Here is a 27,341-nt window from a genome sequence, read left to right as displayed (position 1 = left end):
CCACTGGGTGCGCTGTCCCTTTAAGTGGGGACGCCGGTGCTGGCTCGGTGAGCCCGGGGCCGGCCGCTTGTTGATTTCAGAGCTGGTGAATTTCACATTGTTTCCACTTCACTTTCCGCGCTCGCTCGCGGGAGGCTCGGGCCGGCGGCGGCGAGGCCGGGGCGGGGAGGGCCGGCACCTGCAGCCTCGGCGCCGCGCGGGGGCCGCGGGGAGGGCGGCCGGGGTCACCCGCGCACCCCCGCTGCGGAGAGCCGCCGGCCGAGCCGGGACGCCCGGAGCGCAGCGGGCCGGCACCGGCCGCGCAGACGCCCGCCTGCCCGCGGGCCGGGCCGGGCCGGGCGGGGGCCGGGCGGGGGCCGGGCGGGGGCCGGGCGGGGGCCGGGCGGGGCGGGGCGGGGCGGGGGCCGCGGCGGGCGGGCGAGCGGGCGCGGGGAGGAGGCCCGGGGGGGCGCGCGGGGAGGCGCGCGGGGGGGCGCGCGGGGGGGCGCGCGGGGGGGCGGGGCGGGTGCCGCCGCCGCCGCCGCCGCCGCCGCCGCCGCCGCCGCCGCCGCCGAGCTGCTCCTCGGCGCGTTTTGCATGAAGATGGCGGCTCCCACCGCCAGCAAGGCAGCCTCCCTGGGCTGCAACAACAAGCCGGCGTTCCCGGAGCTGGATTTCAGGTCAGGAGCTCGGGTGGAGGAATTGAACAAACTCATCCAAGAATTCGCCAGGCACGACCAGCGGGAATACGACGACCAGAGAGCGCTGGAGATCCACACGGCCAAGGACTTCATCTTTTCCATGCTGGGTGAGGAGGAAAACGGGGGAGGCGTGTGCGTGCGCGCGAGTGGTGGGAAGCGGGGTGCAGAGCCCGGGCCCCCTCCCGCGCTCTCCGTCCTTCGCGGTTCCCTCCCCGGAGCCGGGCGCCTGGGGCACGGCCGTCCCGGTCCCGCCTCCCTCCCCGCGGTCTCCGCTGCCAGCCGAGCTCCCCCCGCTCCTTCTGTACTTCGCGCCGGGCCCCCTCGCCTGCCCCCCGCCCTCCGCGCCGCAGCCCCCGTCCGCTGGCTCTTTTGTTGATGCCTCGGCGGCCCGGGGCTGGCAGGCGGGTGCGGCGAGGTCCAGGTGGCCCCGGGGGCGCCTGGCGACGCGGGGATGCGGCCCCGGGGGCTCGGACCTGCGCCTCGCGAGCGCCGCGGCTCCGGGTCCCGTCCGAGCCCGGGGCGCGCGGACCGTCCGCTCGCGGCTCTGGCTCGGCGCCCGCGCGGCAAGTGGCGCCCGCGGTCCGGCCGCGCCGTCGCGCCGAGCCCCCCGGCGGCCAAGCTTGCTGGGTGCTCCCTTAGCAACCCGCTCCGGCGGCCAGGCCGGGCGCCCGGAGTTCCTGCAACTTTGATTTTGCAAATCGACCTCCGCTGTGAAGCGCTCGGAAGCCCTTTCCCTGCGCTCCTCCGGGGCGCCGGCTGAGCTCGCGATTCCTCCTTCGCGGCTGGAAGACGACCCGGCTCGGCGCGCGGGCCCCGGAGGCGCGGGGCCCCTCCTCCTTGTGTGCGGTCCGCGCGCCGGCCCCGGCGGAGCGCCCCGAGTCTCGAGCCCCCCGGGCACGTCGGGCGAGGGAGGGGAGAGAATGACGCCGCCACTCCCACCCCCACCTCCAAGCCCGGCACCCGCAGGTCCTAAAACCAGATTGTCAGGTGTGCGTACAGGTAAATAATGTAGCCGACCTGGAGACCGTGCCTCCTCCAGCGCCCTGTCGTTGGGTGCTGGCGCGGGGGTGCAGGCTGAGTGTGCGCCCCCGGAGCCCCCCTCCCACGTAGCCTGCGGCCGCACCCCGGCCACCCTAGGGTTGTGCGGCCCGTGGCCTGGCCCTTGGCGCCGCGCAGACCTGGGGTTCCAGGGTAGGGCTGCCCTGCTACGGGGCTCTGAGCCCTCTGCATCCTCAGCCGGTTTTCCAAGTCGTGGAAAATTTTATTGAACAAGGGCTCTGACCCCAGAGGGAGACAGAATTCTTTTTTTTTTTTTTTTTTTTTGCCTTCCTGCTACCCCCTTTACTCGGATCTCAGCCGGCTGTTTGTCGTTGCTGGTTCTGTCATAGGGTGCCTTCTTCGCCCTCGCTGTTCTTCCTCCCCGAAGCCCAAGGTCCAAGTCGGGGGTGGTACGGATTGAAGGACTGAACGTGTGGGGCCCGGTAATAGTAATGCTTTGGGAAGTTGGAGAAAGTATGTGAAAACTTGGGGCTGCATTTTTTTTTTTTTTTTTTGACCTTTGGCTCCACACTGCCCAAGTGTGTCCTGAATTTTGTATGGGGTTGAAAAGCTCTCTATTGAGATACTCGGCTATTCAGCTGTTCAGATGAATTCGATGTATTTTTTTTTCTTTTTTCTTTTTTTTTTTTGTAAACAACTCGCTAACCTGGTGGGAGTGAGCTTCCAAATCTGGAAGCTAGCACAGTGATTGTCAGGAGGGTGGGGATGCACAGAGAAGGCTCAGGGCAGTGATTTCAGTAGCTTAATCAAGGCCTTTCTCTGACATAAATAATGGAAGTCTGCCATCGTGTTGTTACAGCCCCCACATCAGTTCTGATGTCTCCTGCTCTGTTGGTTCTCTAGAGAAAGGTGCTGGGTGACCATCAGTCTGGATAATCATGGAACAGAAAAAGGGAGGGGGGGAACAGAAAAAGGTAGGGGTAAGTTTAAATACTGCACCTCATTAGGATCTACCATGCTAACCCCACGGCTGAGACACTGATTTAGCAAAACCTTCACCCGCATAGGAAGGGTGAGTTATCCCAGGGTGCTTCATGTGTGTTTAATGCCACCAGAGGCATTTTGTCGACAGGTAAGCTGAATTCCCTTCTATTCCCTTTTATCCCGTTGACCTTGCAAGAGAAGTCTTTCTTGTTCCCCTGGGAATTTGATACATCCACCTGCAGGACAGAAAATTCAGGAGAGTGTCATTTAAGCCTTTTGCCCCTCTGGACACTTAGAAGGCAGATGGCAAAATGCGCTTGCCTGTGTGTGGTGCTGCATTCATTTGTGAGTTCCCTGCTTCCCTTTAATGAGATGCTGGCGGCTCTAGACAAGTGAAGGTTTGGCGACAGCCAGGGTCCCCGTGTGGATTTACTTTTTTCTAAAGCGGATTTCGGATTTTCGCTTGGCTTAAAAAACAAAATCTCTTTTTGTGCACTTTGTTTCACTTGCCACAGCCTTGAGTCTTTCATGAATATGTAAATGAGGTGTCTTAATGACCCTCAGCTTGTTAAGGTGTCACTGGGGTGGCACCAGGCCCTCATTTCTGGGAGTTTTTTTTTTTTTTTTTTTTTGTGGGAGGGGGGCCGCAACTCGTCTTGGCTTTGTTCTGCCTCTAACTGAGCTTGTGTGTACCTGAGGATTGTCAGCAGCTTAAAAACATTATCCCCTCACACAGTGAAATCGTAGAGGAATCTGGTGCAAGCCCCTTTAATGGAGCTGTGGATACTACTTACTACCTCAGTTTTGAAGCAGCTGGGGTGGGGGAACCAAACACTCTATAAAATTGTTAGTCTGGACCCAAGCACCACCCCCCCCCCCCCCCCCCGCCCCCAGGCCCTTTTTGTATTGTCTACTCTGGAGGCAACTTTATGCAGAATGTAGAAGTGCATAAAGTGGTGGTAGACAGTGGTTATAATCAGTGACCTGTCAGCACCAAGAAAGTCCACTGTCCTGTCAAAGCAGGGCTCGTAATAGGCTGTGTGGGGTTGGTCTGAACCTGTTGGTGGTCACCGTGGCCTTTGTGATCCGTCCTGACATTGTGTGTTTGTACAGAGATTCTGATTCCTTTGAGGCAGATGTTGGCTAGAAACCTCTAGACTCACTCTTTATTTCTTTACACCTTGGTCTTTTAGGAGACTGATTGCTGTTATTATCTAGTTAATATTTGAGAACCCAGATTGTGTGAGAGCCTGGCAGTGCATAATAAACACCATTTATCAAAATTCAGGGAAATTGCCAGAGTTCATTAATGTTTTAATAATATTTGGTATTTGCATAATGTCTCTGCCAGCTCTTTTGTTATCTTCATTCCCTGGCGAGGTTGGATGGAGACTAGCTGTGTCCCCATTGAACAGATGCAGAACAGGGGCTATGCAGAAGCTCTAGAAGCCAGGAAGGAGACAAGCAGTCACTCACCCTACAGTCAGAATGGTAGATAGCAGGGCGATAGTTATTAGGACAGCTCTCATCTGCTGATTGCCTTCTCAGTGCAGGAGCTTCACATGGTCTTAGGAGTAGGTATTGCTTTCCCATTACGCAGATGAAGATACTGAAATTTACTGGGCTTAAGACCCATCCAGGTCCTCAGGCTAAAAAAATGGTACAGATGTTGCTCAAACTCACAACACCCTGCCTCTAAGACGTGTTCCTCCTTTCCTATTAGAGAACCTATTAAGAATAAATGCATTAAGTCCAGAGGACAGCAGGCCGCCTGAGTGGCTCAGTGGTCGAGCATCTGCCTTCAGCTCAGGGCGTGATGCGGGATTCCCGGGATCGAGTCCCACGTCGGGCTCCCTACATGGAGCCTGCTTCTCCCTCTGCCTGTGTCTCTGCCCCTCTCTCCCTATGTCTCTCATGAGTAACTAAATAAAATCTTAAAAAGTACAGAGGATAAAAACATTGCTTAAAACATTGCTACCTCTCCTTTCAGGATTTTGTTCCTGATTTCAGCTGTCAGCGTTAGAGTGAGCCAAGCAGCATGGGAGCCGATTTCTGGAACAGTCTGAGTTCCAGTATTTTATTCCATAAAAAAATCACTTATCTGAATTTCTGGTTGAGCAATTGGTCGTTGTAATACGATGTGGAAATCTGTAATTCCAGTCCTAGTCTGCCTCTTTGCTAGCTGAGTGGTCTTAGTTTTTTCATCTGTTAAACATGGATAATTTTGTAAACTGAAAAGGAATGTATACATGATTTCATTATTTATTTAAAGAAATGGACACTAGAAAATCTAGTGAGCTTAGCCTGGGATTATTTCTGCAGGTTGGTATCAGAAAGAACTAGGGAGTACAATTCGAGGTGGCCTAGGAGAACACGTTACAGGCTCTGGCTGTATGTAGAAGGCACGACTGACTGTTAACTTCCACTGCCATTTGTTAAGCTCATTTTATACGTGGGCTCTCGTGTTAACCACTTTGCATAAATCCATTAATTTATGTAATTTTCTTCCAAAAACTTTGTGAAGATAAATATTCTTATACCTTTGCATTCAGCAAATACTTGCTGAATGTTAGACTGTTTGCCAAATAACATGCAGGGTCCCAAGGATAGCACAGTGAGCAGGAACTTTGAGAAATTCATACAGGCTCTTGGAGACCCTGCCTCTTCTCCTTTGCCCACAACCTCTACCCAAGGTAGTTTGCTGGCTCTTGCTCCTTTTCGATACATAAATACGTTGTAGCCACCTCAAAATCCTGCAGTGTGCTGCTTCTGTGTGCTTCTAGACCTACTATATTTTTAGGCACTTTCTGTGTCTTGAGAACAGACCATTTTGAAGCCTGGTCTTTTTTTTTCCAGTGTTTGAATGACATTGTCCTTGTAATGTATTTATCCAGCAGTATTTATTGAGGGCATTTATTCGGTCATTGCCTCATGGGCCTCCAAGTCTTGGTAAGTTCCTTAGAGTTCTAGTCACTAACCTACTGTATCTGGATAATAATAGGCAAGATTGTATTTGAAGTCTACGCCAGCATTGAAAGTATTAACACATATAGGGTGGGGAGATCCCTCTGAATATTTATTTTTGCTGCTAGTTTGGGTTCTCCCTCCATGGTTCTGGGCATCGCTGACCTTTGTCCTTGACAGAAGAGCCCTAGAACTGTTGATGATTCTGGGCGTTCTGCTGCCCACTGGATAATGCATTGCTCATGATTAGACTGGGCCTCTTTTGCTTACATGGAAATATTAGATTCTCTCTTGTCAAACTGAGAACTTGTCATTGAATTAGCTCTTAGACTCTCCTGCAGCTTTTTTCTTTTCTTTTTTTTTTGGAAGCAATTTGGAATCTCTGGTGCCCTTTCAGACCTATTGAAACAGAATCCTTGGAGCTCCCCAAACTGCTCAGCACTCTGCAATCCTGTCCTGTGTTGGGCCTGATGCCATGCATTTCGCATCCAACAGCACTGCTCCTATGCACAATGAATATGATCCCAGTTGGCATGGAGGCTAGGACCAAGCCGTTGAGCCGAATGGGTAGATATGCCTGCTAGTTCTTGGAAATGGAGTCCTTCCACCTGGAACAGAGGCAGGGATGCAACTGAGATGATGCAAGTATTCACCCTGCACCAGAGGTTGTCATAGGGCTTTACATCTTTGTATCATCTAATTGTTATGGTAACCCTTGGGGAAAAAAAAAAACAACAGGGAAAAATTCAGGAATTTCCCAAGTGTACCAATGGGGAAGTGTACCCTGCTGTCAGGAGACCTGGATTCTGGTTCCTACTTGCAGTTATTTGCTGTGTGACTTTGGGCAGGTCACTTTGATTGTGTGCCTCAGTTTCTGGGATATGTAAGCTGGGGTTGATAGTTAAAACCACCTCGTGTGTTCAGATGCATTCAATTCTGAATCTGAAAACTTTTGTGCAGTACAATTGAAGGACATGTCTGAATTCTAGTACCAGCTCTGTTTTGAACTGTGCGGGATGTGCGTTGCCGGGAATAAGTCTCCTTGGAGCCTCTTTTTGCCCACTTTCCAATTATAGAAAATACAAAGAATAAAGCAAATTCATTCCCCAATTCGAATCACTATTAATATTTTGACGTGCGCTTTTCCTAGACATCTGTGTTTACACACACACTTATACCCACTCATACTTACAGGCACACAGTTTTACAACATATAGATACATGGTTTCTCTTGGTAAATTTATCAATATGTTGTCATCTACCACACTTTAGAAAAAGGAGTTATAATCTAAAGCCCTTGGACAAATGTTCTTCCAGCTTCTTTCTTTCATCTTTTATTCCAGAAGTAGATACTGTTCAAGAACTTAGAGCACATTCTGTGATTTGATAATTGGGGGTGCTGAACCTTGATGTTGTTGGCTCCTGAGGGTTTTTTATCCGCCTTCCAGGGCCTTCTCCTTGCTGTGTCTTTGCAAGTTCTGGATGGTCACAGAGTACTACCCCTACTTCTCACTTCCTACCTTAGCTTGGACTCTTTTCTCTGTGAGGATTTCTTAACCTGGGTCCATGCAGATAATAACATGGAGTGTGTGAACTTGAATGAGAAAAATTACAGTTTTATTTTGATTAATCCCTAACTGAAATATAGCCTTTTTCTTCCATTATAAAAGTAGGTAGAGTAAATCACAGTAGTATTAGTAGTACCTATGTTTTTTCCTTTTCTTGCCAAAAGAAATCAGTTTCATTTCACGATATAATTGTTGCAGATATCTCAAATTGTTTATTGCTGCTTTGAAATGATAGTGTCTCTCTTAGACTTGCTGCTAGATTTCATGTCATGAAGTAGTGAAGAATCACATGCATTCAATCACAAATTTACTTTTTAAATGTATGTTTTTGCTTTAATATTGATTTTCTTTAAATTCCTGTGTGATTTTTATCATTTTCATCCTCATATGCTATTTTTTTATTTGCATTATTCCATGGGTTTCACCAGCCTGTCAAGATAATCTGTATCACAGACAGTTAAGAGTTTTAGCTTCTAAGCAATAACATCTTACCTTGGCTTCGTTTGCCTCTTCCAGCTCCAATGCCACTTGATTCATGAAGCTTTCCTCTGGCTCTCCAAGGAGAAAAAAAAAAAAAAAAACTTGCCTGTGTTCTCGTAACACCTGGTCCCCCTTTTATAGCCCTTAGCACATTCTTTCCCATGCTAGGTTGAAGAATCCAAGGCTTATTTATCTTTGCAGCACTCAGTGGGGTCAGGTACACAGTAGGTGCTCACAGAGTGTTAAGTGATTGATTCACTCTGCCTGAAGCTTATTTCAGCCTCAGTTTAAGGAGTGAGCACCTTCTGACATTGTCTCTCAGAATTTTCCCTTCTGGAAAGCCATGTTACATCGTCCTTGCTGGAGTCAAGAAAATCTTTGATCTGATCTTTTTACTTGGTAGGGGAGTTTTTTTTCTAGATTCCAAGAATAATAACTGTGAGACTTATCGTAGGGCAATTTAAGAAATGTGCCAACTATTTGCCGTAGCTTTTTGACCCAAAGCAACAAACAGTGCATTGTGGGAATGTCCCCTTTTCTGTAGACACTGACTTTTCTTCCAGGGCCACTCGGGGTCCACATGGAACTCCTACATGGAAGTTCCACCTTTGGGGCTTTACCAAATGCAGAGGGCGTGACTCCTCTTTTCCACGAAGGCGTTTCATATGCCTATCAGTCAACCTCCAGGTTTCCAGATGCCTACTCTGGAATCTGAATTCAAGCAATTCTTTTTATTAACTACTATTGTTTGCCATCAGTAATAATAAGTTCTCTTTGTGCAGTGCTTTATAGGTTATAATACACATCCACATTCGATGTGGTTTGGTATTCTGGCAGGCCTCTGAGAAGGGTTGTGTAGGATCTATTGACCCTCCCCCACCCCCCATTCACCGATGGGGGTCCTGAGACCCTGAGAGGAGTTGGAGGTCATGGGGTAAGTTGTAGAATAGGACGCAACCCGGATCTCAAGTGTCTTCTGCTATAGCATGTGGTCTGCAAAGAGCTTGTGTGCTTTTCTGCCTTTAGACATCTTTCACAGGTTGCTGGGGTGAGTCTGTATTCCCAGACTAGGGCGAGGGTAGCAGTTTTCATTCCTCTCTGGGCTTCTCTGCTCTCCCCTTGGAGGTTGGAATGGGTAAGTACATGCCCCATAGGTCTGCATTCTCCAGATGTGAAGGTTAGGCCTTGCCTCGCTGGTTCTTAGGGTCCGTGACGGTGTTCCTTGCCAGCTGAGGGATCTCTTTAAAGACATTTGTAATTATCCTGTTATGTGAGACCCTGTCTCTAGGAAATAGCTGCCCGTTTTTTGTTAAGTGTCTTTTCATCAGTGCCCTCTGCAGAGGGACAGATAACTAGGTACAGTGCTGCTATGAACCAAGCTAGCATGGGGAGCTATTGTTCAGTTTGCTTGTTTTTGATATTTTTTCCTCCACTCAAGAAGACATGGTTACTTTTGGCCAGTTAAGTCAGTAATGGGAGGTGGTATAACTTTTGTGTAGGTTTTTGCTTCTCCGGAGACTAGTGTTTGAATATCTACAGCGTGTGCCGAATCGTGTAAGCATTCATTCATGAATTCAGTTCGCATAGGTGGGAACGCCTACCGCAGACTTGTGTTAATTACTACACTGTGTAAGTGCATCGGGTGGTGAGTAAGAGAAGCAAGGTCAGTGCTTCCGTGGGACTAACATGCTCTGGGGGATCCAACAAGAATTAAGTATGCAAATAAGTAGGGACACACGCTGTTAAAAACGGAAGCATGGAAAGTTATGATGGAGGGTGAAACTGGGTAGGCTGGAGAGGAGTGGGAGAGGAGGCCTCTGTGAAGCCGAGACCTTTGAAGGAAAGATGAGTCGGAGCCAACCACCTGAAAGGAAGACTTAAGTCAGTTCAGAGTGTTCCAGGAGACAGCACAGCAGGTACAGAGACCCTTAGACGGGGGTAAATTTGAAAGCAGCTTTCCGGACTGCTTAAATGATAGCCAGTCTGCTTTGGCCTGAGGGGGGAGGAATGGGCTGCCTGCCTTGGCATGTAGGGGGGCTTCCTGCAGGTAGAGGTTTTCCAGGTGGACCCACACTTTGGCTAAGGCCCTTGCTCACAGTATGCAGGGATTAGCAGGGAGGAGGACAGTGTAGAAAGGTTGGATTATAGGTTCTCAGAAGGCCCTTTGTAGTCAGTCTGTGAATCTCTGATTTCACCCTTGAAACAGTGAGTCCTGTATTAGATGACTTACGGGGTCAAACTGCAGCTTTCATGGGATGATACCAAGGCTTTCCTTGTGTCTAGCCCCACTCAGTTCCCAAAATACTTCCATATGGACAGCTCGCAACCACCTTCTGAAGTAGGTGTGGTGTTTGCCCCTCACAGAGGAAGAAACCCAAGGACATGGGCAGTAAAGTAACTCACAGTCACTAAACGGTTGACTCCATGGGATCCAACTCCAGTCTGGAACCTGAGGCTCACTCCAGGTTCTCTGTGTTATGCTCATTATTATTATTTTTTTTAATTTATTTATGATAGTCACACGGGGAGAGAGAGAGAGAGAGGCAGAGACACAGGAGGAGGGAGAAGCAGGCTCCATGCACCGGAAGCCCGACGTGGGATTCGATCCCGGGTCTCCAGGATCGGGCCCTGGGCCAAAGGCAGGCGCCAAACCGCTGTGCCACCCAGGGATCCCTGTTATGCTCATTCTAAAAAGCCTTCCCCCGGGCCCCTCTCTGCGGAGTCCCAGGGTGTGGAGGCAGTAGGATTTCTGGCAGAGAGGGGCTCGAGGGTCAGCAGGAGGAACGCAGCCAACAGGCTGCAAGTCTGCACGTGCCTGGTACCGATATTCAACTTGTAAGCACTTTGCAGGCTGCTTCAAGATCACCCTTTTAGCAGCCGCAGCTGTTCTTAATAGCAGCTGCTTGTGCGGATTGTGCTGTGATTAATAAAGGAAACTCAACACTTTGTTCTTTCGTCCGTGCCCTTGCTGTGCGCAGCGCGCTCCGGGGCGGGCTCGGTGTGGGGTTCGGACGCAGGCTGGCCTGCTGGTGCCCGGGGCCTCGAGGTCGGCGCTGCCCTGCGGACGCCCACGGGCCTGGGCCGGGGGACGGCGGGTGCAGCCAGCGGGCGGTGAGGACGGCGGGTGCAGGCGGGGGGCGGTGTGGATGGCGGGTGTGAGTGGGTGAGCGGGTGGTGTGGACGGCGGGTGCGGGCGGGTGAGTGGGCGGTGTGGACGGCGGGTGCAGGCGGGTGAGCGGGCGGTGTGGACGGCGGGTGTGGGCAGTGTGGGCGGGTGAGTGGGCGGTGTGGGCGGCGGGTGTGGGCGGGTGAGCGGGCGGTGTGGACGGCGGGTGCAGGCGGGTGAGCGGGCGGTGTGGACGGCGGGTGCAGGCGGGTGAGTGGGCGGTGTGGACGGGGGTGCGGCCAGCAGGAGGTGAGGACGGCGGGTGCGGGCGGCGGGGGCAGCGGGCGGCTCCGGAGATGCCCGCCGGCCCTTGGTGCCCGGGTCAGGGATGCTGCGGGGACGCGGTCACAGCCCCCGCCCGTGGCGCCCGCAGCCCTTCCCCGCTGCCCTCTTCGCCAGCTTGACTGATGCTACCGCCTCCTGCTTGTTCCTACAGAACTTGGACGATAATGGCATTGAGACAACTTTTGACCACGTTGCAGGCACAGTTGTAAATACTTGATGTAAGTTGACCAAATTAGTCCTGATCACAGCCCCTGGAGAACGGTTACTCTTCTGATTCTTCCTTTCTGATGGCAGTCAAAAGCAGAGACGTTAAATTGTTACCCTGTGCCCCAGAGGTACTGGTGGACTGGGGATTCCAACGCTGGAGACCCAGCTTCAGGCAGAAAGCGGCTCATAATTAACAGCTTTCTTGGGTATATCATCAAACAAACAAAAAAAAACCCTTTCCTCCTGCAAAATGGAAATCACTGATGGAGTATTACAGTTTTAATTTCATGCTGCCAGGAAACTTATGAATTAGCTGGCTTGAGTGTCTCCCTCTTCCATTTTACAAAAGTGGAAACTGAGGCCCAGAAAGGAAAGGGGACTTAAGCATCCTGAACACTGATTTTAGTGTTGGGCAGAGTGGGGGTTATAAAAGTGTCCAGAGAGTGACTCCTTCCTGAGAAAGGTGCTTATCTTTGAGACCTGGTCGCTCAGTAGCCTCTGCTCCCCTCGATCTCGATCTCCCCATTGGAAGGAAGGGTCCTCCTGGGCTTGAAGGGAGGCCAAGTCCCTGAAGCAGAGCTGTGTTTCAAAGTCGGGAACATTCCCTTGCTCCAGAGAGCCACCTTGTGTCATTTGCAGTGCTCTTAATTGCTATAGATGAAGGACACTAAATAAATAACCCCTTGGCCCAGTGTATTTCTGGCCTTTCGTGTTTGCCTTTGTCTTCTAATTGTCCCTTGTCTCTTCCTGTCTGGTTTCTTTCCTGTGAAGTGTGTCCTTCTCTCACACCTGTGCTGTTTGCACAGCTCCAGGCGTCATGAACACGGTTCCCTCTGAACCGTCTGTGTGTTGGCCGGGTGGACCACAGGACGCTGGGCCAGCCTGTGATTGGGGGGAGGTGATGCTCAGGCGCTAGGACGCCTTCTTGGGACGCGAAGGAGAACCACCACTACTGTCCCTCCCTTCTGCTGGGCTGAGGGCTCAGAGCCTTAGGAGGATGTAGAGAGTTGTAATAGGATTCAAAGAATCATAGAGGAGTGAAGCCAGTGGGGATCTTCCGGAGATCAGCTCATGTATCCCAGCATTTTGCCCACAGGGAAATTTAACCCCATGGTGGACAGTGGTCAAGCTCAAGGTCAAAGTAGTGGTGGTCGGGAAATGTGTCCCAGCTGTTGGCCAGGGGTTCTTTAAAATGATTTAAAATAATTGACCCAGGGACTCCTGAGTGGCTCAGCAGTGGAGCTTCTGCCTTTGGCTCAGGGCATGATCCTGGGGTCCTGGGATCAAGTCCCGCATCGGGCTCCCTGCAGGGAGCCTGCTTCTCCCTCTGCCTGTGTCTCTGCCTCTCCCACTGTGCCTCTTAGGAGTAAATAAATAAAATCTTAAAAAAAATCATTAACCCATTGAATCCTCACAGGGATCTTGTGATGAGGGTACTGTTACCATCCCCAGTTTCCTGATAAGGAAACTCTAGCAGTTAAGTCACTTGCTCCAGCTGGTGATAAGAGCTCCACTCCAACCCAAGGAGTTTTGCTCCTTCCCCCTCCTTGCACCTTTCCAAAGCAGGAGTAGCATTACTTTCTCAGGTCTGTGTTGATTGCTGGCATCTAGACATGAGGTGGTGCTGAACGCTGAGGGGTGGCTGGAAGGGATGGGAATAGTGAGCAGGATGGAGAAGATGGTGATCCTGCTACCCTGCAAGCCAGTGGCTCATACGTTTCTTCAGGCTCCTGGTCCAGAACCTCGTCATTCCATCATTTAACCTTCCTTGGCAGCCCTCAGGACAAACATTATTCTGTTGCTTGTGGTGGTTGTTTATTGAAAGTCCTTTTGTGTTAAATCTCATCTTATCCAGGGTCTCCTCATTTTGAAAGAAAGAAGGTGTGTCCCAGCTAAGTGATTGATTTAAAGCTGTATAAAGGTCAACTGGTCCCTTGATACTAAGTAAATTAGGGCAGTTTTATGAAGGCTTTTTCCTCTCTCTCTCTCTCTCTCTCTCTCTCTCTCTCTCTCTCTCTCTCTTTCCCCCAATCCCATCCCCCTCCCTAGTGGGTTTCATTCCAGATTTAGAACATTTAATTAGGACATAGTTAATGTAGTCTGTTGTTGTGGGGAAAATGGGGAGCAGATCTTTTTTTCAGTGAAAGGTAGATGCCAAATGCACTTACTTTGAAATAAAAAAAAATTTTTTTTGAAGATTTTATTTATTTGAGAAAGAAAGAGAGCAAGTGAGAGAGCACAAGCAGGGGGAGCAGAAGAGGGAGAGGAAGAAGCAGGCTCCCCACTGAGCAGGGAGTCCGATTAGGACACAACCCCGGGACCCTGGGATCATGACTTGAGCTGAAGGCAGGCACAACATGCTGAGCCACCCAGGCGCCCTGAAATCAAGATTTGTAAATTGAATTGGGTTTTATATGAACCAAGGCATCTGCCTCTTCAGTCTTGTGCTGTTTTTGAAAATGAAGAATTATTAAAGTAAATAAACCCATCCAGTTTCCCTGTTTTGTAAGGGCAAATGTTTGTATGTTGACTTGTCTTCACCACTGTCACCGTGCTACAAAGTCAGTTATCGGGATGAAACAACTTCTTGAGATCCCAGTGCTTATGCTCCAGAGGATTGGAATTGGAATCCTCAGAGAAGCCTCATTCCCAGCCTACTTACTCATAGATTTCCTGTGGTACAGTATTGGTGGGAATGGGAGCATCCTGGTTTGGTCACTGTAGCAACTCATGGGAGGGGATTTTATGATCTCTAATTCTCGGGGAAGAGAGACTGATAGGAAATGATTTTACTCAGTGTTTGTGTCATTCAAGACCAGCTGACCCCTGTTCCTGTCTCCCTGGATCCCATCCTTATTGCACGGCCTCTGCCCTGGGGATTAGTGCCGCCCCCTGCGACTGTAGTTTCTCCTTCTGAGACACATTCCTGCGTGCATCCTCAATTTTTTCAACGGAGATCTTGCAGGACCTCTGCAACAAGTCCTCTGCGGGCCAGTGGACATACAACGCGGGACAAATCTTTGATGTTGTTGATACAAGTCTTAGGAGGAGATGGACAGTGAAAAAAACAAAACAAAAACCATACAGTTTATGATCAAAGTCCTGAAGGAAAAACCAAAACACAGCAGAACGTGGTGCTGGGATTTGTCATTCCTTCTCGAATTTGACATGGTTGGCCATTCTCTCCTCAACTCTCTTCCCGTGGCTTCAGTGGCAACACACTCTTCCTGCTGGTTCTCCTTTTTCTCGGTTTTCCATGTAGAGGACATACTTGAATTCTTTTGGCCAACCCTTGCTGACTGGTTTGTCTCTGACCTACCTCACAGTGCTATTGCTTGTCCCAGCTCAGAATTCTTTATGGCCTCTTTGACAGCTCCCCTTGGGTGACCCAGCGGTGCCACAGACTGAGTGTGCAACGTGAATTGAGGCTGTGGACCAGCTCCTCCTCAATCAGCCACAACACCCTGCACCGAAGTGCCCACACTGGAACTTGGCAGTCCTCCCGAGCTCCCCGCTCGTCGTCCTGTCCCAGAGCTGACGAGGAACCGAGGCCTGTCAAATCTGCCTCCTCCTTTAAGACCCCACTTCCTTCTTTGCATTCCCCTCCCGCCACCCAAGTGGGGGCCACGGCCATCTGTTTCCTGGATTACTGCAGCAGTCTTCTTGCTGGGTTTTCCGTTCCCAACCTTGCATTTTTTTTCATCCATTCTCCGTGCTGAGTCATCGTTAAATATGCCTAGATCGCTCAAGGGCAGCCCATCATTCCCCACATGAAGTTCCCACTCTCCAGCATATTTCATGAGGCCTTTGGAGACCCAGCTGCTCACGTCTCTGGCATCCCCTGCCAACCTTACCAGTTATTTCCTGTATACGTGCTAGGAGGTAGGCCCTGGGGGAGGTGCCCATGCTGCCTTCTCTCTTCCAGTGACATCCCACACCTTGTGAGTGGGACTCCTTGCTCTCTCTCCTTTGGCCTCTTTGGCCTCATCTCCTCAGATGTCCTCGCTGACTTGGTTTCAGTCACGTTGGCCTTTCAGTTCTTGGGAAATACCATGTTGCCACCCACTGAGGCCTTTTGCTGGAATGTCCCATCCCTCCCACCACATGCCCACATAGCTCGTTAACCTCTATTGCCCGGAAGACCTCAGCACCTTCAAATCGGCACTTCTTGGAGATCTTTCAGGCTAGCCCGGAACAAGCCAAATTCTCTTAAACTGGCATTCTTACCTTCACAGATGTCTTAGCCGCACTGGTCAGTTATGAATTTGCAATTATTTGTGCCAGATGTCTGATTTTTTCCCAGTGCCATAAAAGCTTGATGATAGTCCTTGGTGTATCTGTTTTTGTTTCTCTTGTTTTGCTTACCTGCAGTAGGGTTGTTCAAGAAATATTTCGGAGGGGGTCTGATAAATATGGGCAGAATCGTTGGCTATCTTGCTGTCCTTCTAGCAGTTAGGTATATGGTATAGGTGTCATTCTAGCATGATGAGTTCATGATGGCCATGTGGATAGTGAGTTTTGAGTATATACCTTGGTGTGGTTAGGGGGGTTGTCTGTCTTCTCCAGTCTCTTAACTTCTCTGCAGCATGTAGTCATGGAATTAAAAATGTGGACTTTAGAGATTATTTAGTCCAGTTATTTCCAGCCTTTTTAGAACATACGACTTTTTTCTTTCTTTCCAGTGAAAACAATTACAAAGATTTAAATGATAGTGGTTATATTTTTACTATCAGTTTATTGGGGGGAAAATGAGTACTTATGGAAAGCTACAATGGATCTAGTTAACCATGCAAATAGCTTTCAATTTTTTTGTAATAGCATCTCCGTGTATCTGAAAAATAGTAATGTGTATGCATCAGAGCAAATGCTTGGTGGGCATATGAATTTATAGCACCAATGGCTCCATGTATCTGTGATCTCTTAGGAACTAGCCATTTAGTCGGGCTCTTTATTTTACATTTGCATCAGATTTAGAAACTGGCTACCTGTGAGCTCAGTTTTCTCTGTATGTATTTAATTTGACCAGCATAGTGTTTTTAAAAATGTAGAACAAACACTTAAAAGCTGGGAGATTTTTCACAAAGTCAGATTTCTAACTTGAAAAACTAAAAGGCCTGGGCCTTATTTCCTATATGGCCATAGTCATCTGGTACTGAATAGTAAACGCCTCCTTTAGAAGTGCCACACTTTTCTTCTCTTTGTCCTGGGGCTTTCTTTTCTCTATTCCTGGATAGCAAGTGGCCAGTACGATGGGACCTAGAAACCTAGTGACCTCACCCCTGGGTAAGGAATGCCTCTTCTCTGCATCTCTTCCTCTGCCCAGGAAGAGCCGTGCCCCAGAGTCAGCGAACCTGGGTCCTTGTCCCCTTGCTGTTACTGACTAACTTGTTGATCCTGAATAAGATAGCCCGTGTCTCCAAGCTTCAGTTCTGTCATTTGTCATCAACTTGCAGTAAATACCTCCTGGACCCCCCAGAGTTGATTGGCGTATTAGCACAATGGGACATGTTTGTTATTAACTCCCCTGTCTTCTCTTTCCTTGTCTTTGGCTCTCTTTCATGGAGGGAAAATTATTGTTGCACCTCGATGTTCATCTTAGGAATACAAGAAGGGAGCTAAGGGTTCTTCCTTCCTTTCTCTTCCCAACCATTTTTTACCCCTGTCCTGTCTAGCAGCTCTGCTCCTTTCATCCCATGTCCTCTGCGCCTGCAGGGTGTCCCACAGCCATAAGCAAGCTCCTTCAGTGACATGTGAGACACCTCAAAGTTGAACTCTAAATGTCAAAGAACTGTAGTTGCATTATTGTCTGTTGAGATACTCAGTAACTAGCCAACAGTGGCGTTACTAATGTCTATGAAACACTAACAGGATACTAGGCTAGCAGGGAGGATTGATTTAATTTTCAGTGGCATTAGTCCTTGTGGGCAAAATCTGTGGTTCTGTGTTAAGTCGTACTGTGTGAAAGAAACAGTACCAGTGCTTTTGTCCTTGTGGATGATCTTCAAGGGACGGTAGGCATCGGTGCCACGAAAGAGGAAATAAACAGGAGTGTCAGCCTCTGGGATTTCATGAAGCAGGGTGGTATGGGAGAAAGAAAGAATGTTGTCTTGGGAGTCTGCAGACCTGAGTCTCTTATAGGATAGTTGTGTGATCTTGGGCAAACTATCCTCTCTGAGCCTGTTTCTTTGTTAATAAAACAGGGATAACCGAATATATTTCATCTTTTAATTATATATGGAGCTGTTGCAGGTTCGGTTCTAGACTATTGTAATAAAGCAAATATCACAAGCAAGTTAAATGAATTTTTTGGTTTCTCAGTGCATATAAAATTATGTTTATACTATACTACCGTCTAAGTTGTGCAGTTAAGCATTATGTCTAAAAAGACAATGTGCACACCTTACTTAAAAAACACCTCACTGCTAAAAAAATGCTCTCCGTCATCTGGGCTTTCAGAGAGTGGCAGTAACTGATTACATGCCATCATAGCAAAGGTAGTAATAAGGAAAAAGTTTGAAATATTGCAAGAATTACCGAAATGTGACACAGAGACATGTAGAGAGCAGGTGCTGTTGGAAACATGGTACCCATAGACTTGCTTGATGCAGGGTTGTCACAAAACTTCAATTTGTTAAAAAAAAAAAAAAAAGTAACGTGCAAACTGCAGTAAAGAGAAGCACAATAAAATGATGTGTGTCTGTACATGAAACTGTCCTTCCCATCCATTTTTTCACTGAAATAGGATTAGTCGGTCAGCTAGTGAACAGAGAAGTAGCATAAAGGTGTCTGAATAGAGGTCTTGTATGATTCTTTTTGCAAACATTTGGGCTCAACGTTCTCCTGAATAGGTAGATTGAAACTCCCTAGTGATTTTTTACATTTTGCAAAGTAAACCAAAGTAGATGTTCCAGGAAACCAAAAGAAATCTTTTTCTGCCTTTATTAGTTTCCCAGACATTTTAGAGAAGGGTAGGATTGGCCAAACAGGATGCTCATTCCAGCCACCACATAAACCCAGTTCACGAGGCCTTTGGGTGGCGGGGAAAAGAAGCCCCCATGCCACAGCGATGGGCTGCCTGGATTAAAATAATTGAAATAAAGTTGAGATTTTAAATTTGAAACCTATGAGAGGGAGAGGGAGATAATATAGGGGAGATGGGACTGGGAGCTGACTGGGGTATATGCTGAGGTGTGGGAGAATGTGGCATTCTTGCTCAAAAATCTACATAGGAATTTAAGATTGCATTAATACTTTTGAGAATTTAATGGCACCTGAGTAGCTAAGTGGTTGAGTGTCTGCCTTCGGCTCAGGTCATGATCCTGGGATCAAGTCCTGCATTGGGCTCCCTCCCTTCTCCCTCTGCCTGTGTCTCTGCCTCTCTATCTCTCTCTGTCTCTCATGAATAAATAAATAAAATCTTTAAAAAAAATACTTTTGAGAATTTAGGGTGGTGCTAGAGACTGGGCACCTGCCGGTGAAATGAAGGAGGTGGGCCCAGGACCAGAAGTAAGGGTATTAAGAAGAGACTTCTGCTTCTCCAGGTTTCTTGAAAAGTGGGGCCATGAGAGAGGTCCTAGCAGGTCCCCCACTCACTTATCCATCACCCACCCTCCAGGAATTGGTGACTGGTTGTTTTGGTGGACAGTGTTGGTGAACTTGGAGTTGATGATGAGTTGGATACCAAAAGGGATCCTGGAGAGACTGAGAAGAGCTTCCGAATGTTCTCTGAGATGTCAGACAAAGAGGAGATTTCTTACTAGTGCCTTTCTTTCCTATTAATCTTATGTGTTTTTGTGGTGATTGGGTGAGAAAAAGCTGGAAGGCAGCCTTTCCTTTGAGGGAGAGCTGCCCTATGAAGTAGGTGTGCGCCTCCTCCAAATGCCGCTCCTGTTGCTCAGGCTGGGAGATGGAGGGGTGGGGTGCTGGGTGGACTGGGAAGATGGCTTCTTAGGGAATGGAGGGGTGGAGCTTCATCTCTGGTTTTAGGAATAGAAGCAGAAGCTCTGAGAAGGACAAACATTATATGGTCTCATTCATTTGGGGAACATAAAAAAAATAGTGAAAGGGAATAAAGGGGAAAGGAGAAAAAATGTGTGGGAAATATCAGAAAGGGAGACAGAACATGAAAGACCCCTAACTCTGGGAAACGAACTAGGGGTGGTGGAAGGGGAGGTGGGCCGGGGGTGGGGGTGACTCGGTGAAGGGCACTGAAGTGGGCACTTGACGGGATGAGCACTGGGTGTTATTCTATATGTTGGCAAATTGAACAATAAAAAATTAATTTATAAAAATAAATAATAAATAAATAAATACTCTTTAAAAAAAAAAAGAAGCAGAAGCTCTAGTAACTTCCTCAGAAAGGAAATGAGACAACATTGTGGGCCACAGGCAATGAGTTTGTAAAGTTCTGGCAGCTTTTAAATGCTCTTGGGTTTGTTGCTTCCGTTACCCGTTGTCACGCTGCTCTTGTGAGAGGTGGAGACCTCTGAGATGAGAGGCGTACTTGTCTTCAGCAGGAGCCAGGTGGAAGGCTGGGGAAAAGCTGGGGAGATCAGGTACTCAAAAACCGTTGGGAACAGAAGAGCCTGGGGAGGGGGTGTTGAGGAAGGGGCCGCCAAGTCTGCCTCTACAAGGCTAAGAATTGCTGAGGATGCTTCCCAGGTGTTTCAGGAGATGGAGGGTGGTCCTGTGATACCACAGGCATTTGAGACCGGCGCACTTGCTTACTGGGTTGTCTTCAGTAAAGCCACTTCCCCTCTCCAGCACTCACTTTCCCTTCTGTAAATGAGGAAATTGGGTTGGCAGGGTCGATGACTGTAGGATTCTATAAGTTAGAACCCTCTCTCTTATCGATAGCAAATACTTACATCAAATAGCTATACTTTTAAAGTTCCTGGAATAGACAAGGAGGTTTGCTGAGGTAGTTGGGCTTGGGGGCAGTTATTTTTCCAGGGAATGTATGGAGAGCAGGTTCTGTTCTCATTTGAGGAGGTCATGGCGTCACATCACACGACCCATGGGGAAGCCCGGCTCCCCTCCCGTGGCTCCCTGCAGGGTGACTGCCTGTGGACTGGAGGGGGTGCGGCCCCTGTTAGGGGTGGGTGACCTGGCCCTTCTGCTGTTAGTGGTACAGAGATAGAAGGCTGCGGGCTCTGTGCGCTTTGACGACACCGTGGAAGCACCAAGAGGGCAGCTGAAGGGGACAAGCCCAATATTTTCGTGCAAATTAAGTAGGGCACCAAATGCGGACTTCATCTTAATCTTCTTTAAATACTTTCTGCTCATTCACCCAGATCCTGTATAACACCATTTCAAAGTTTCAGAGGTGTCTAATAAATTTTCTCCCTTCTGTAATAATTCTAGGCCCATTGTGTAGCTCCATTAGAAACATTAGGGTAATTGTAGAGCTACTTTCTGCTTTTCATTTGCTCTAATGCTAGCCCTCCATCTGCCTGTTCTAGCCACATTAATAGGTAATGACTGAAAACTAAAAAGAATTCAGTGGACTCCTAACTTAAGATTTTTCTAAGCCTTTTTCCCTTGCATTTACGTGCTACTTACTACAGGTGGGGAGGGTGATACATGGGGATGTGCTTTGCGTTAGGAGATGAGAGACCCGGTTTCCAAGTGGGGACACAGTTCTCTGAACTCGCTGTCTCCGGTGGACGTGAGGACCAGAGAGCCTGTTGGGTGTGAAAGCACGTTGGAAGCTGATGATGGATGGACAAGTGCCAAGCAGTGGGAGTTGTTAGCACAGTTCCTGAGGTGTGAGCAACAAGGGGCTGCCACTTTCTCATGTGCTTCTGGGCGGTCTCATATGTGTGTTTTGTGAATTGAAATTTTATACTTAATATTTGGGCCGATGATTGTTATATTTGTTGTACACGTCATTGCATACAGAATACATTTATCCCAAAACTCTCTGAGGTAAGTGGTTTTGCTTTTTTATATCCTACCAAGCAATTCGGGTGCAGATGGGGTAAGTAATATGCCTAGAATCAGATTAAACTGTTCGAAAATACTTCGCTAAACTTTTTGGCTTGTGTTCACAGCCTTTGGAGCTTTTCTTTTCTCATTTATCACATCTTACGTTGGAAAGCCTCTCACCACCTCTGTAACAATAATAACAGCTGACGTTTATTGCAACTTGCCTATGCCAGCACATTTTACAGATGAAGAAAGCGAGGCACAGAGATGTAAATAGCTTGCCAGAGGTTACACAGCTAGTGTGGCAGGCCCATCTGAGCTATTTCTGTACCACTAGGCGTAAAAGCATGCTTACAAGCACTGGCTGTGTCCTTGTAGGTGCCAGGCTCTGTGTAAGTAACAGTCATTTAGAACCTTGTCTGGTGGCACACCCCTGTGAAAGAGGCCCTGGGAAATGTTCCGCAGGCGAGAAACTCCTATCATCCTTCCTCACTTCACGGTCCCATTTACAGCATCTCCCTTTTGCTTTTCTCTTACAGATCTGGAAATGTTAACCTCTTAACGGTGCTTTTTACTCTCCTAATCTAGTTGTTCCATGTCATCTGTCTGCAGCCTGAATTTGGTTTGTAGACCTATCACACTGGGCCCTGAATGTATTTAAAACAAACACGAAATTGGGTTAGGTGACAGCATCTAAAAATTCAGGTGACTATGGAAAAAAAAATCTAGATTTAGGATTTCTTAGGAAACACTGTGGCAGTATGGGATTTGCTTATCCACCTACCAGCATCAGACTACTCCCTCTAGACTGGAAAGGGCCTCCATTTTTTTTTTCTTCCTATCTCCTTTCTCCATCCCCTACCTAACTACCAGACTGTGGTACAGGAGTGTATACTTTATGTAAGAGAGAAAAGTGAATAAAGTTGGGCATAGAGAAGAGTGTATGTTGAATTACAGTTGGTGGCTTAAGAAATAGTCTCAGTTTGGTAATAGAATATTTGCTCTTTGAGAGCTGACTTGTTCTCATGATAGTTTTTGGGCAGATGGATGTATTAGGCTTATCTATTATTTAAGGGAAGAAAGTTTCCATCCCTCTGCTTGAAGGTTTATGACTCATCCAAAGCTCGAAGATGTACTTAGACTTACCCTTGATATGATGACTTTTATTGGACTAGTCAGCATTTGGGAATACGAGGAAACTATTTTCTTTAAAACAAATCATAGACTTGTTGAGTTAAATGAGATAATGTATGGGAAAGTACTTTGTGTATTACTGAGTATTGAGCCAGTAAGCCATTGGAGATGTTTTGGGAATGTTATCACCTTATCATCGTTTCAAGCTTATGACAGATGTTGAAATCTTTGCCCTCCCCCACTTTGTACCTTGCTCCACAAGCTACTTACCCTGTCCGAGCCTTTTTCATAGGTATATAGAAATGTGGCTGATGTGGTCTCCCAGAACCTAGTACAGTGCCTGATATACAGAAGGTGCTTGATATGTATGCCAATAAGTGAAGGAAAAAAATACATAGATAAGGGGTTTTTTGAGACCTTGCTGAGCACATAAAGCATCAAGTAGAGTGTCAGCATATATTATTAGCTTGCAGTTTTTAGTCTCGACTGTTTTCTAAACCATTCTCCTAGACACGGGCTAGGGGATGATCTGTGTTTTTGGATGAAAGGAACTGGGAGGGCTGGCAGGTGTGCCGGCAGGGAGGTGACAGGAGGCCACAGAGCCCCAAGCTGTGTGTGAGACACTGGACAGACAGAAGCAAACTCATACAAGTGCCAGAGCTGCTCTGTTGTGCTGATCCCTGGCCTTTCTCACCCAGAGCTTGCTACAGGCAAAGGATTAGGCAGGGGCAGCATGAGTTCAGACACATGGAATTCTGGACCCAGAGATTAAACTATTAGAAATAACTGTCAGATCTAGAAGGGCCCTTCACAGTCAATCAGGCTCATCACTCTCATTCCTAATGTGATGTAGAGATGTGCAAAGAACAAAGAGCCAAGGACCCTAGAGTTGGGCAGTTCTGGTCTGAATTTCTCGGTTGCCTTTTCCTATGTTACTGTTGGCATGAGTCTTAACTTCCTTGACCCTCCTTTCACTGGATGTTTGTGAGGTTTGAATTAAGTGTAAAGCACTTAGCACTATGCCTGATATGGATTTGGTACCAAAGAAAAATAGTGACCCTCGTTGTCATGGAAAGGAAAGGAAAGTGTAGAGAGACAGGAATGGTTGGTGAAATGTAGTGGCTGTCCATGTAGAGCTAGGGCTGGTACCTCCCTGTGTGAGGGTGCAGTGGGGAAGAGGGGGTGACGTGGATGGGGAGGAGATGTGTGTTTATTATGGCCAAAATTGAGTTGCCTTTTTAGAGAGTGAGCTAAGACAGCATGTTTAGGAATACCAAGGCAGGACCTTATCTACCTGTTGGGAGATAAAATGGTACATTGAATTAATTTGAGCAGGAAGCTTCCAGAGGAACTTTTACACAGGTTAGAAGATGATGTGTGTCTTACATGCTAAATAAATCTGTGGTTTCAGCTTCTGCTGAGTGGTGATCTTGTTCTTTGAGATAAGGCATTAATAAGTGATGAAAATTATCTCTAAAAATACCAGAACTTTGAGCACATCAACCATCATTTTCCCCCACTCAAGACAATCTTTGAATTTTTATTAATATTTCAAAAATTCCCATTTTCTCTGCTCTCTCCACTGTTCTGACTAGATGTGATATTTAGGGACTTCTGAGAGGTATGTGTATCCTGTGTCAGTAGGCACCTGCCACAGATGACGTGAGGGTGGCCTTTATGACTTCATGCCATGTTCTTACACCATATATCATTTTTGCTGAAATTCGCTTGTTTCAAAGGCTTTTTACAAGATAGCACAATTGCTTGGTTTCACATCTTTGAGAATTTATGATTTTGTACCTGTGGAGTCAGGAAGAGGCATGGTATGCCAACTGTTAACTTTATAGGTAAGGTTTTTGTCTTTAATCATTGCTTACAAAACAGACTGCATCAGACTTTTTCAATACCTAGAAAACCATCATGCGGGAAGCTCAGGTTTACCTTTTGTTGTGTTAGGCCATTAGGCATTAAAAGCTAAGCCTGCCACCCTCTAAAGCTCCACCTTTCTTTTAAGGACAAATACAAGCTCTTTGTTTATCTGGTGTCTTGAATTTTCAAGGTTCACTGAAATCCTGATTTCTCAACATGTAGAGTTGCAAACACTAGGAGAATTCTTCATTCTTTTATTTCTGATGGGAATTTCCCCTGACAACTGTGATCTGTGAAAATAAACTACAGAGTGATGAGACTTTGTGCTTGTTTGCACATCACTTCACCAGTAACCAAGCTATTTTTGTATATTTGATCCTCATACCTCTCCTGTGGCGGAGGCAGGACCATTCTTCAGTTACTTATTCCAAGGAGTTGTTTTTCCAGAAGGATGTCAAGAAAAGGTTGCTCTTGTTTTTGTATATTCTGGGAATAAAGAAAAATGAAATGTTTTTCTGACTAGCTGTAGTTTCAGAAATCATATTAGACATTTCTTATTTCTTAAAATCCACCCTTCACAGAAAAGACTTTTCTGAAGCCAAACATTAGATTGAGTTTCTTACTGACTGAGCAGCATTTTCATTATTTTATTAAACTGAGTGCTAAGTCTCTGGATGCGAGTATTCAGGACCTGATGTCTTTTTACAGAAGATTTTTAGATCAGGTTTAATCTTACAAATGGTAGAGTTATTTCTTAGTGTGGATGAAAACTTTTGCCATGATGTGTTACTGTTACGTTGTCCATTTGGCAAATAATGCACAAAATACTTTTCAAGTTTTGGGACTCGGTGCATAGTTTTCATTTCTCTGTTCATTTTACAGGGTGGAGGAGTGACAGTTTTTGGCTTGGGCTTGAGCCATCCTAGAACAAGCCTCTAGAAACTGTTTTTAGGTATATGTATGTGTGTGTGTATGTGTGTTTATCATCCTGCCATCCACTGCAGGGCCAGGGCAGATGGGGCCTGGCCTGGGCGGAGGTCTTAAATTTTCCCTGCAGGCTGGAGTCTCAGGGAAATGTTTATGGCACTAGGCACCGACTTTTAAAAAGAATAACCACCCTCCCCCCCCAAAAAAAATAAAAAGAATAACCCATATTAAGTACAAATTAGGTATGAAGTGTGAAATGAGAGATCAGGGCCAAGAAACCTCTTGGAATAGCTAATTCATGGAGTTTCCTTCTCCAGGGAGCTTCAGGAGTCTGGGCCTCCGCATTCCACTCATTCCAAGCCAAGCACTGGTTTCGGTTCTCACATGCTCCAGTCACTCGGTGTATTTTTCCTTCTTCATGTGTTATACACACCAGTATTTTAAGGCCCAGCCTGAAAACCATTTTAATAAAGACCTCCTTAATCCTTTTGTCAGGATTCTGCTCACTCTGAATGGAATTAACGTGTGTGTGTGTGTGTGTGTGTGTGTGTGTGTGTGTTGAGCAGATAAATTACATTTTAATTTTTCTGTTCATTTTTCCACCAGACTATACAGTCCTGTTTGTGGAAGGTGGGACTGTGTGGGTTTTTTTCCGTACCCCGCCCAGTAGCGGGTCCCTGTGTGGACTGTGTGGACGATGAGGGAGGGACGTGGTGTGAGCTGTGCCTCTCGACTTTGGGGGACTTGGACCTGGAGATCACAGGGCAGAGGCCTTAGTCCTTGAAGTCCTTTATCTCATTCCTCACTGAGAGAGGCGGGAATTAATACTTTGGGAAACATTTTTTTTTTGCCAAGAGGGGAGGGATTTAGAAGCTTTTATAATTAGATTTCAAAAGACAGTGAGTGAAGACAAAGCATTTTAGGTGAAGAGTAATTCATATAAACTGCGTCGTGCTTCCTGGCACTTAGCAAGCTTTCAACAAATGGGAACTGTATGATCACATGGGAATGGCTTAATCACGTATCATACTGGCTAAAGGAGGGAATCCTCAATTATAATCCCTGCCCTCTGGGCACGCCTCATCTATCAGATAATAGAGCACTCTCTGAGGATAGAAGACTTTGGTCACGTTCACCGATGACCGTGAAACATTAGAGGAACTAATTGTGTTTTGTGGACAAGATTTTTGTATGAGTAGAAATGTTGTTGTTGTTCAGAGATTTGATGGTTGTTTAGGAATGTTCATGCTTTAAATGGATTTTCTCTTTTTATCAGATGGAATTTACTAGAGTTTCCAAGATATCTTGTTCCTCTTAACCTTCTTACAGTTGGTTAATGATTCCCAAGTGTTGCCTTGGCTTCTGAACTTTGACTTTTTTTTTTTTTTTTTTTTAGTTTAGTCATTACTTCATAGATCCAGGAACAAATCCATCAGGGCAGTAATTTTTCCTTGTTGTTTAATGAGTTTAGATGTACGGGGCTGGCCCTGGAAAAAAACCAACCTGAATGCTGGGATTCTTCTGGTTTTGTACTGTCTGCTGTTTGAGGGGTTAGCACTGAATGAATGGTGACACTGGTGCTGGGGTGCGAAGGCTGGGGAGACCTTTCTGTGGAACACAGCAGTGTTGGAGCCATTCTGGGCCCCAGAGAAGCAATCTAAAGAAAGCTTAGCTGGCTTCTCCCCTTGCAAATGCTTGCTTGTTGCCTGTGAGTCCACTATTGGCCTTGCTACTCCTTGTGTGACCTGTGGGCCTGCAGCATCACCTGAGAACTTGTGAGAAATGCGGCATTTCAGGCCCTGCCCCAGGCCTGCTGAACAGAACAGGTGGTTTAACAAGATCTCGAGGCAAATTAGTTGCATGTTCAAGTTCTAGAACTACAGCAGGGGAAAGAGGTCTGAGAACTGTTAGCACTTGAAAAAATATGCTTTTTATTTCTGCTTAAAAGTAAAACAGCTTTGAAATGTGTTTTGGTTGGGCTAAACCTTCATTTAAGACTTATTTTGGAGAATTTCAAATATATAGAAGTAGGGCGACTAGTATAATGAACTCCTATTTACCTGTCACCTACGTTTAACACCTAACAACCCAATTAATTTTGTTTCTCCCCCATCCCGTCCCATCCTGGGTTATTTTAAAACAAATTACAGC

General features: G+C 47.2%; 1 protein-coding gene across 2 annotated transcripts in view; it reads left to right on the top strand.

Annotated features, from left to right (window-relative positions):
* Positions 1–521: 521 nt before the first annotated feature.
* The window catches only part of MB21D2 (Mab-21 domain containing 2), a 107,979-nt gene continuing 81,159 nt past the window's right edge, over positions 522–27,341 (top strand). Inside the window, exon 1 of one of the 2 annotated variants that reach the window (XM_055307643.1) lies at positions 522–787. In XM_055307643.1, coding sequence (XP_055163618.1) covers positions 577–787 — 211 coding nt within the window. In that variant the 5' untranslated portion in view covers positions 522–576. Of the gene's footprint in view, positions 788–11,297; positions 11,345–27,341 lie in introns of those variants that run through there. The other variant, XM_055307644.1, reaches the window with a different exon arrangement.

Source organism: Nyctereutes procyonoides, unplaced genomic scaffold (genome assembly GCF_905146905.1).
Source record: "Nyctereutes procyonoides isolate TBG_1078 unplaced genomic scaffold, NYPRO_anot_genome, whole genome shotgun sequence".
NCBI lineage: Eukaryota > Metazoa > Chordata > Mammalia > Carnivora > Canidae > Nyctereutes > Nyctereutes procyonoides.
Note: the sequence above shows the minus strand (reverse complement) of the source record. Positions and strands in the feature narration are given on the sequence as shown.